This window comes from Bactrocera neohumeralis, chromosome 4, assembly GCF_024586455.1.
Source record: "Bactrocera neohumeralis isolate Rockhampton chromosome 4, APGP_CSIRO_Bneo_wtdbg2-racon-allhic-juicebox.fasta_v2, whole genome shotgun sequence".
Lineage (NCBI taxonomy): Eukaryota > Metazoa > Arthropoda > Insecta > Diptera > Tephritidae > Bactrocera > Bactrocera neohumeralis.
The window spans coordinates 13,971,676-13,983,293 of NC_065921.1; the positions used below are offsets into that span (position 1 = coordinate 13,971,676).

General features: G+C 40.0%; 1 protein-coding gene across 1 annotated transcript; it reads right to left on the minus strand.

Moving 5' to 3' along the window:
* Positions 1 to 10,853: 10,853 nt before the first annotated feature.
* LOC126757630 (putative odorant receptor 59c) lies at positions 10,854 to 11,618 on the minus strand. The gene has a single exon (XM_050471685.1). The coding sequence runs from the start codon at positions 11,616 to 11,618 to the stop codon at positions 10,854 to 10,856; it is 765 nt and encodes a 254-aa protein (XP_050327642.1).

The window sequence follows — 11,618 nt, forward strand, 5'->3', positions numbered from 1 at the left end:
CTGTTAGCCAGGTTGTCAAGCGCTGCGTACCTTTGGGCGTCTCTCTTTTTTTGTCTGCAAATGCATTCTCTTCAGCTCTCGGTATCTATCTCATGTCGCATGTATTTTGGTCGATTGCGAGGTAGACAGGCGATTTTTTCCGAAAACCAATTGGTAAGGAGCTTGAATTGCCGTCCTCCAGTTCCTTCATACCGAGTTGCTGATGAATGCTCTCAGAGAGTAGGAGTGCACGTCGATTAGAATATCGTTCGGCTGTCTTTATTGCAACTTCTCGGCGTCGAAATTTCTTTGTGTTTGTTGGCGTACATTTTGGCTGCACAGAGGAGAGTACGTATCTTGGCTGCAACAAGATAATGGTTCGATTCAATGTTAGGATCTCGGAGCGTACGCACATCAAAAAGACTCTTCCATCTATCACAATATGAGCCATCTGGTTGGTGGCTTCTCGATCCGGAGACAGCCATGTAGCTTGATGAATTTTCCTATGTTGGAATTTACTACTTCAGATAACCACATTTCGGGTCTCGGTGAAGTCGATCAGCCTCGATCCATTTAGAGAAGTTTCATCATGGAGGCTGAATTTACCGACCGTTGTGCTAAAGATACATTATTTGCTCACCCTGGCGTTATAGTCGTCAAGCACGAGGGGACAGCTCACATAGGTGCGCTGCAATTTCTCATAGAACACATCTTTGGTCGCATCGTCCTTCTCTTCCTATGGGGCGTGGGTGCAAATCAGCGATATGTTGAAGAACTTCGGCATAGATGCGCATTGTTGCTGTACAACGAATCTCACACCGATTTTGTCTTCGCTGTCCCTCTCATGTCAGTCTGTACTAACCGAAGTGACATTATCTCCTTAAATTTTGACGGAACTACAATTAGGGCGCCCATAAACCACTAAAACTGAACGAAAACTCTACGTAAGCTGAGCTGCATAATAAACAAACTTTACCTTTCCCAGAGGAAAGTAAAACAATTTCGGGAAAAAGTTAACAACAACAAGTGGCTAAAGTGCACAAACTGGCAAAACACAGCATTAGTCGCCATAGCTACAACAACAATGAGCTAAAAATGGCAGTTGTGGCAACAACAAACTAATCATGCACTTAATAACTTTTCAATCAGTGTTCTCAATATCGAAAATGTCCAGCTTGCGCAAACACGAAGGCTTTGTTGGGTATCAACGACACTCGAGTGGTTGGTGGGTAGGTGTGTGTGTGTGTGTGCGTATGGACACCCACTAGCATAAAAGTATCGCTATGCGCCACTCAACTCAAATAGAAAGGGAGTTGCAACGATTATCCATACTTTTTCTACGCATGTGTGTGTGTGTGTGTGAGTGAGTGTGCCTGCTGTCAAAAACTAGCCAACACTGCAATAGAGAAACTCTGTCACTCGTCTCCAGCAACAACCACACACACTGCTAACTTCCAAAGCACGCTTTGCCACCAAAAGTTGCATGCAACCGAATTCTGTTTGTCTGGTTGGCCGAATGTTTGACTTGAGCTTCACTTTGGCTGCCAATGCGTTACAGCTCTGCACCTCAGGCCACTTCAACTGTCATTTCAATTTTGCTGTTGCCGCTACCACCGTTGTCATTGTAATTGTATATACTAGAGTGCTGCATGGGGCACGAAATGTCTTCTCAATCGGCTTTTAAACGTGTTGGCGTAACTCATTGCATACATTTAGGCACCCGAGCGCTGCAATGTTTATTTAGTGTACAACAATGTTAAGCCAAAGATCACCTATTCCCAACAAACATCACCGAGCTTCACAACTAACGGTAAAGTGCACTTTTTTGTTGTTGTTTCTGTTTTTCTTTTTCTAATTTTAAATGTGTCACTCATTGTTAGTGCCGCTATGTAAATGCGTCCGCCTTCCCTGCCATCAGTCATCACTCAGCAGGGAGCAGAGGCAGTGCTAAGTGCATCTATATAGACTAACGGTACATGACTGAAATTGGTTATTCTAACAATTTTGACCGGGGCACAGACAACACGATTTGACATTCAGTGCCCATTTGGCCATTTTGACCGCAACTTTTAACTCCTCTGTCTACACAACACTCACGCACACACACAAACACACTTACACTTAAGTGCAGTCCTATTTGCATGTCTCTGGCTGCGCTCACAGCATCGTGCGAGTGCACGGCCTTGTGCTCAATTGTAGCTCAGTTGCTGTAAAATTCATGTCATCGTCGCTTTCCTGCTCTTTGATACACACATTCTTCCGCCTGGTGCTGCCGCAATTCGCAGCAGGGCGGGAGGTTAAGAGCGTGGAGTGCGGCATGTGCAAATTTGTGCAGCTTTATGTGCTTTTATTGGTTGCACTCTAAAAGGGCCGCAAAGTCATGTTTACATACGAAAAGTTTGTGATGGCTTCTTTCGGGCTTGTTTTCTATTTTGGAGGTTAGGGCAAATTTTTCTGAGTTTTTTCTTCATATAACAATCTACTACATACATTATTTAGTGAAAATAAATTGTATTGTAAAAACTAAAGCTGAGTGTAGAGAAAGGAAATATTTGTTTATTTATTTAGAAAGGTCAAATCTTATGAGAAAGTGCAAGTTACCGATTTTTGTTTGAATGAAAACTGAGTTGACAATAAATACAACATATTAATAGCCTTGACAGACGGCAGCGTTAATCCGGATTAACTGCGCACTTAATCAGATCCAAATTTGTAGGTGACAGACGGCAGCTATGTGAGTTTGAAACTCTCGTAAACAGCTCATTGTCCTTTTTATAATATTTTCAATGAAAATTGATAGAAGATAAACATTACGGTTGTTAGCCGACCAATTTTTACCAAACCATTTTTTATTACAAAAGCATATCAACACATTATTTTTAAAACTGCATCATAAAATAGAAGTTTTATTGATATTATATTGAGAATTTGATAAACAGCTGTCAGGGTTGCTTGTATTTCATTCACAATAGATGAAAATTGGCCATTTTTAACAATGTTGCCAACGAAAATCTCACAAACTCCCTAAAATTTTGAGAGTTATTTTTGGATTCAGCAACGGAGTTAGCTGTGGTTCCCGAAAAATGCAATTTAGTCTGTGGCTCTCCACAAGGGAATTTTTTTATAACAATAGAGGGTACAAAAAGATATTTGTCTTGATTTTGAACAGTAAATACAAGGTCTGTCGCAAAAGAAACAGAACTTTTTAAATATAACTGTTTCTGGTGGCGCCACCTATTGGTGGGTATATGAAATAAAAAGTTTGATCTCTTGTTGACATTTCGTAAAAATTTTAAGACAATTGGATAACTACAATCAATGTTATCGATCAAAAAGTGACAGCAGCTTTTGGTCATCGGTCGTAAAATGCATTTTGAACAAAGAGAAAATATTAAATTTTGTTTTAAACTTGGGAAAACGTTTACTGAAACATTTCAAATGATGAAAAAAGTTTATGGTGATCAGTGCCTATCCCGTAGTAATGTGCATGAGTGGTTTAAGCGATTCCAAGAAGGTCGTGAGGACCTCTGTGACGATCAGAAGTCGGGCCGGCCAAAATCAGTGATTACCCAAAACAATATTGAAAAATGGCTGGAATTTATTAAGAATGAGCCGAAATCTTCTTTGCATTACATGGAAATGGAGTTAAATATCATCAAAGACTCCATTCATCGCATTTTGATAGATAAATTGGGTCTACGGAAGGTGTGCTCCAAGTTTGTTCCGCACAAATTGACTGAAGAGCAAAAATTGCTACGAATCCAACATTATAAGGATTTGATTAAGGAGTCCAGAATGGACATAAACTACAAATATTCGATTGTGACTGGTGGTGAAACGTGGTGCTTTCAATATGATCCGGAAACCAAACGTCAAAGTGCCGAATGGAAGCATCCAGACGAGCCATCACCGAAAAAAAGTCGTCTTAAGAAGTCAAAAATAAAGACAATGCTGGTTTGTTTTTACGACTCCGAGGGTATTGTACACCGAGAGTTCGTCCCACCAGGCCAAACGATTAATGCTGTGTTTTACCTTGGTATTCTGAAGCGTCTTTTGTCACGCATTCGTCCTGATCCACCACAATACCGTGAGGCAGGGTCCTGGCGCCTGTTGCACGATAATGCGCCGTGTCATCGGTCGACGCTTGTCACTGATTTTTTGAAAAAAAACTCCATATTAACCATTAATCACTCACCCTACTCACCTGATCTGGCACCCTGTAATTTTTACCTATTTGAAAAACATCATTTGCGCATCAAAGGACACCGGTTTCAGGACATTTCAGCTATCCAAAAGGCGACGACCGATATTCTCAAGAGCATTCCGAAAAATGACCTTAAACACTCATTTGAAATGCTAATTGACCGGGCTAAACGCTGTATCGAAGCACAAGGAAACTACTTTGAATAAAAATATATAACTTTTGAAAAATATTAATTTTTTGTTGTTTTTTTAACAGTCCTGTTTCTTTTGCGACAGACCTTGTATATATGGCAGCTATAGTGGTATAATCTAAACAATATTTTCGATAATTCTAGCTGTACTGGAAACAATAATCTATATCTGTACTAAATTTCGTGAAGATACCTTCCTTGATTCCGATCCTTGAGTTTGTATGACGGCAGTTTAGTTTGAGGTGGAGAATTCGTCACACAAAATCTCATAGTTTTTTTGCGAACTTTAAGAGCTACTTGATGTCTACGTTTGTCCGGTCCATCGAATTTCGAAACTCCTACATGCTTGAGTCGATTTCTAGATAGTGCTGAACAAAAGCATAAGGGGTGTTCCTCTCTCTCTCATGTTAACTTCTCTGCACTTTCTGCATGAATCTTTATCACTTATGTTCATTCGGCTTGCATGTGATGACAGTAGACCTTGTGAGTAAAAAGCAAGCGAGTTTTCCTAAGGATCTTTCGCATATGATCTTGGCGATACCGCATGCACTTAAGGCGTTCCAACTCGCCTTGATCCGCCTGTCAGTCCTTTCGTAAATTTTGTTGTATATCGTTCTAAGTGACTTCCATATTTCCTGTACTTGTTAGGTAGGCAAACGGTTGGCACTTTTGGTACTCTCATCAGCTGCATCGTTCGAATTTAGTATATATGCAGCCGCTACATTTACTGCTTCTCTGCTTCTAAGGACGTTCTCTAATAGAATGCGTTGTGAGATTATTGCCATAATTGCTGCCTGATTATCAACATATATACAATATTTATATTTTATGTTCCACTCTGTAGTTAGCTATGTCGGCCGCTTTTACAACTGCATATACGTCCGCCTAGAAATTTCTGTAGTAATCCGGAAACTTTAAGGGTCACCTGAGATTCAGCTCCAGGCAAAAGATTCTGGCTCTCACTCCATTGCTCATTTTGTATCCATCTGTGTAGATGTTAGTAGAAAATTTAAACCAAATCCTTGCTGTACCCTTTCTAATGGCTTAAAGCCTTAATTTTTTCTATAAATTAAAGTCTATAATAATTTAAACAATGGTTATGGTATGAACCTCGCGCTGAAGTCAGATGGAGATGATAAGAAGGTGCATTGAAAACTAAACCAGTGGGATTGTTTCGTTTCAGAGCCATATCTCTTTTTTAAATAGTCTTAAATGTTTAGTAGGCACAATAGGCGGTCTGGAAAGTTCATACTTCATTACAGAAAAATTAATTTTTGTTTGAAAATTTGTATTTTATTGTTCAACATAGTAGATATCAGGGGTGATACAGCGATTACAGCTGCATTCTATAGCAATTTTTTTCGAGAGAATCGACTTTTGTTCTTCATTGCCGCTAAATTTATTTATAGATAACATTTGCTTGAGATGTGAGAACAAAAACGAAGACTTGGGGAAAGAATAATTCTCATTTCCAGATATCCGATGAAAAATGTTCAATGCGACCGCAAGTATAGTCCATATAATCCTGAAGGTAACAGCTTTACACGCTTTGGAATCGGTTTATTCATTCTTCATCACTTGAGTGGTGACAAAATCTGAATTTTTAGGTATTTAAATTTTTCAAAACAGAATAAAATGGTGTGAGTCATATTGGTTTCTGTTGCTATTGACGACGCTCTTTAAAACAAAGATTTCCTAGGATTCTCCAAATATCGGTGGGGTATTTGATATGCTATTTTCTCTAACTCTTATCTGTAGTCTAATGAAATCACATCTGGACTTCCAGACGACCAGTCCTCCGCATGTGTGAAACCAGAAATATTGCTTTTTGCCACTATTGGGCATTTTGTGCTTTGTGTGCTGGAGCAGAATCTTGATGAAAAATCGAATGCTTCCATTGAAGAGGCTATTACTAAACTGCTATCATGCCAGTGTTTTTACATTTCTACCAAACCATTAAAGGTAGGTAGGTGGATGGCGGCGACGTCGAAATACGTTGGAATACTACTTTTTTCGTATATCGAATTTTTTGCGTAGATGTTGTTCGTTTTCTTATTAAAAAGTTTTTCAGCAGCGAATTTTTTCTCAGCTGTAAAAATAATACTACTTTCATCGCCGTTGGTCGCGTTCCAGTGAAGAAGTGGCTTGTATCAATTGAGCCTAATTTGCTTTAAGAGTGTTTTCAGAAGACGGCCAGTTAACTGTTGGTGGGTGTTTAGTTGAAGATTATACCGCAAAAGTTTTGACATTGATCGATTTATATGAGCAAAAAATAGTAAGACTTTCTTCATAATTTTAAAATTCTTAGTTTATTTGTCAAAATCGATGTCGTGACTCAGCGCCAGTAGTAATACGCTTCATGACATTCTGGTAGGCGGAAAGCATTATTTTACAGACGTTAACGCGACACTGTTTTACGAAAAAATTGTGATTCTGGAACCAGTCGCATTTTCACGTTTCTTATGCACACAAAGATGCAAGTAAGATCTCTGGCTGTTGGTCTTTGATTCTCAAGCACCAATTCCTTTATTTCATTGACGTGTTGATTATCAGTTGATGTTGATATCCATGCTGCACCTGGTTCGTCGTCAACGCGTTCTCGACTCGTTTTGAATAATTTGTACCAATCAAAACACTTACTCGCGACAAATTATTATCACCGAAGATCTTTTCCAACAACCTGAACGTTGCGGCAACAGAAATTTTATTCACAAAATTTAATGAAACCTCTTTCTTGAGTAATTTCATTCATCGTACAATTCACCGAATGCACTTGATGCACTTCAGAAAGACAGGTTCTACTAAACACTAATGATTATTTTGATGTGACATTTAGCACAGCTGTCACTGGCAGTTATACCAACCTATGAAAAAAAAATTCAAGGAGAAAGTTTTCTAGTGGAATTTAAATTAAAAAGTCTTACTATTTTTTGCCCATATATTCCCTTCACATACATACTTTCTTTCTTCTGGGTGGATGCAAATACGTTTGCTGGCAGTTTTTATGGCTGTATTGCTTCTAACCACCCGCGGATTAGCGATTTGCCGATTTCCTGATTGCAAAAAAAATGATTAGTATTCGGATTTGAGGGCATTATTCATGATTTTCTGGTACAAACTTAAATCATAAATAAGTGTTACGGCGATTATTTATACATATATATAAGTATATAGCTTTAAGACTGTGCATTAATTATTCCCCACTAACATTTTCCAGCAGTCAAATCAAACATTTTCATGTTACTTAATGTCACTCATACGCACCGTCAGCCTAATGTGCATTAATTTGCATGCAAACACACACATACACAGCCATATCCAAACTGAATTTTGCGCAAACGGAGCAAATCAAACCGAATGGGCATGGTGATTCCATTCCGCTTTAATATACGAATTTTCGGCAATTATAACGCCATCAACGATGCCATTTCCGCCAATGAGCCCCACCAACATTTCTAAATAGCATGCAAGCAAATTACCACAGCGCAGCCGCTCATAAATTAACATATTAAGGTAGCTTGTCGGCTGAGAGAGAGGCTGAAGCACTTCAATGGCAAGCAGCGGATGGCCGGCAACGCAGGATGCCAACAATGCCAAGGCGCTCGGCGTACCAAAGGACGCGCCTCTTGGTGGCGATGCTGCGGCAGTGCAGGGGCAGTGAGCGCTGCCAAACCACAGCGGCAGCGGTGCAGGCAAGCAGAAAACCAAAGATATTCATGTGACCAGGGCCATTAAGCATGATGGATCTGCTGTAAAATTGAAATGGAAATCTACCACACACCCAAACATACACACATACATATAAACAGTACACACGGTTGGCCCAGAGGAGCAGCGCAGGGGACGCGCGCACACAAGCACTACACCAACTAAGCAACAACAACAATAAAGTGCAGCTAAGATGATAAGCACACGCTGTCCGGGTGTGCAACGCAGCCGAGGCGCTGGGTTTGGTAGCTGGCATTCACGCTTGAAATGGCAAAAACAAAAAGCCAACGAACCAACGCGCAACCAATGGGCGAACGAAAGGACAACCGAGCAGGCGAGTTGAAGGACTCTAGTTACTAAGATATGCAAGCATTTAGCTAAGGTCGTGGAAGATGGGTCACTGAGCTTGTGTATGTATATGTGTCGTGTGCTTGTTTGGCTGTTTGCGTGTGTGTTAGCTGCTGACATGCCAGCTAGCAGTATTCTCTACACGCACACACGCACACACACAATGCAATTAACTATGGCATATTAAGTTTTTGTCCATTTTGGTTCGCTGAAGTGTAGTCGTCTGCTAGCTACAGCGCATAACTGTAACTGTAACTGCTCAATCTCACATTTTTTGTGTGTTTCTCGCATAAATTTGTGTCTCTCCTTGTAAGAGCATAAATTTTCGGCGTTCACCTCTCTCCCGCTGCCGTGGCCGTCTACGCTTGACTGCAAGTCATTAATGCTGCACAATCAGCATTTCGGCGATAATTTATGTTGTCGCTGGCGAAGTTTACATTTCGCTTTTCTTTCTTTATTTTTTCTAAAATTTTGATAAGCCCAAACATGCATGGATACGAAAACTTAAAATTTCAAATTCAGAAATTTTTTGACTTCCTTGTGATTCGGGTGCAATTAAGTCTCGTTGATGCGATGTGCTCTTTTTTCGTGGTTCTTATCATAGCTCAGATAATATTAAATAACATGTTAATGGATTTGACTAAACTGACCGGCACAGGTATTGCTCGCTGGGCTTGTACTTTAAATCTTGGTATGGTATTTAAGATGAAGGATTCAAAAGTTATATTATCGTGATGGCATCACAACTTATACTGAAAGGATAAGGCTGACTGTAAACTACCGATAATATGGTCCAGAGGTTCTTTCAACCAAGTGGCCAAGTGACCACTACGGTACCACTAAGTACCACGTAATTTTCGATTACCCAGCTCAGTATTTTGACTAAAATTTCTGCTATACTACGCTGAATGTTGTTTTTGAGCTCCTCGAGCATTGCTGTTTGATTAGCGTAAGCCTTTGATTTAACATATCCTCTGGTTTCTTCTAGAGAAAATCCAAATTCATTGTACTGGCTGGCGGAGCAGGAGGATTATTCAATATGTCCCAGAGATTTTAGAATATTTGACGTTATGGCCCAAGTTGAAATTAGCTCTTATTCGAGGATAGAGTTCCTGCGACAATTATACTCAAATAGCGGGAACTCAGCATTAACTAACTAATGAAACTTTCTTTGGTTTGTAATACGTTATTTAACTTTCTCCTTGTATTGCTGACATTTTCAGTTAAAAGAGTATGAATATGTGGTTTCTAGCATAGACAAAACTCAAACTTGCGGACTACTCTCAATCACACATTGGATTGGTGTAAAATTTTGTCATTATTTTCAGTAAGGTTTGGCATTTGACTTGTAAATTGTCCCAAATTCACAAATCCACATTCATAGAAAATATTATCTTCTCAGATGCGGCTCTTTACTGACTTAATGGCTTCGTCAACAAACAAAATTGTCCTTATTGGAGTGAGACAAAGCCTTGAGTGGTTCAGGAATCGCAATTATAACCTCAAAAATATACCGCTTGATGCGGATTGTCGTTTAACGGCGTCATCAGGACTTTTTACTTTGGAAATGAGGCGATAGTGAGCGTTATATAATGATATTGACCGACTTATTCCGGAATTTTATTTACTTGACTCGGATGACTTATCGTGTATATTCCAGTGGGACTCACAATATATGAAAAAGGAACTCTGGCTAACATCAAACGAAGTTAATTAATCATTATCCTTAATTATAAGTAAGGAGACCTTGCAAAATTGACTAAGTAGTATTCCTCACTGTGGTCAATAATTTAAAATTTTTATATTCTTCGATTTTTAAACACGAAATATTTTAAAAATAGTTTGTCTATATATATGTAAATATAGGCAAGAACAGCTTCCCCCAGTATTAAGCTTGAGATTTTAGTTGATTTAACAGCGTGAATAAAGAAAATGCAAATTTAAGTATCTGAAAGAAACCCATAATTTATCATGAAATAAAAATACATTTGAACCACCATTAAACTTACATTTGTGAAAGTTTCCAAGGAGACAGGTACAATATTTCCAGCCAGTAAAGGTTCGACCTTCTGCGTGATTTGCATGAAAACAATCAAAGAACGGCGAAATTTCATGTCTAGCCGATGCCAATGGCAAGAAAACATGGAATTAGTCAATTTACTCATCTCCATTAAGGCCTCGTCCATAAGCCAACAAGATGGCGCCACTTCAATAATAACAGCAACGAAGAAAATCAAAAATTTCACCATTTGTGACGTAGTATAATCGCCGCCAACAAAGGTAACTGCCGGTACGCTCAGACCCAAAGCGGTACTCACCAACTGAACGAAGACGGTGCCGGAAATCGAGCCGCGTATGCATTTGTAATAACTGAAAGTTTTACCTGAAGCATTAGCATTAAGGACCAATATGGCGGTATTCCAACTACCTCATACATTCTCGATGTCCTTCCACACACGCCACCAGTTGCTGGTAATGATGCGCCTCACTTTGTTCCAGACAGCTGCCCAAGTGTGCGATGCGTGAATTTAAGATACGCAAATGCGCCACCAACAAAGCCAGATATGCCACAGTGTAGGTATCGCAGCAGATGGCGTTCGTCAGTAACACACCCACCGCGAATAGTTCAATGACGCCTGCGAGAAAATATAAAGACAGTGAGTGCTGCCAGTCGAAAGGCATCCAGCCCTCGAAGGGTAGTCTGTGACGCATGATGCTAAGCAGACCGTAGACCATCAGAGATGTCCAGAAGCCTATAAAAACCGTCAAAAAGCTCCACACACAGTAGCGCATGATACGTCTCAGGTAAGCGATATCTTCGGACCGTTGCTCCACTTGTCTATCCAGTGCGTGTAAATGTTGTGCGGCCTTTGGTAAATCCGTTTGTATGTAATAGAACATGATGATCTGCTTGCCGGCAGTGTAGAATAACGGCAGTACGACGCTGAGATTGGCGAGTTTATCGTCGACGCCGATTGGCATGACGAACGATGCCAGATACACCGATGGAAAGATAACACCCGTAAAGAAATTGACCAGGAAGGAAAGGGCTAAGTAGAGCCAACGATAGCGCTTAGGTGGGTGCATGCCGAGGTAGCGCCACCAGCGCCAGATGTAGTTGACTGCATCGATGGAGCTAATTTTTGTTGCAGATGTGGCAAGTTTTCCTTCTTCTTCGTTGGCCGGCAT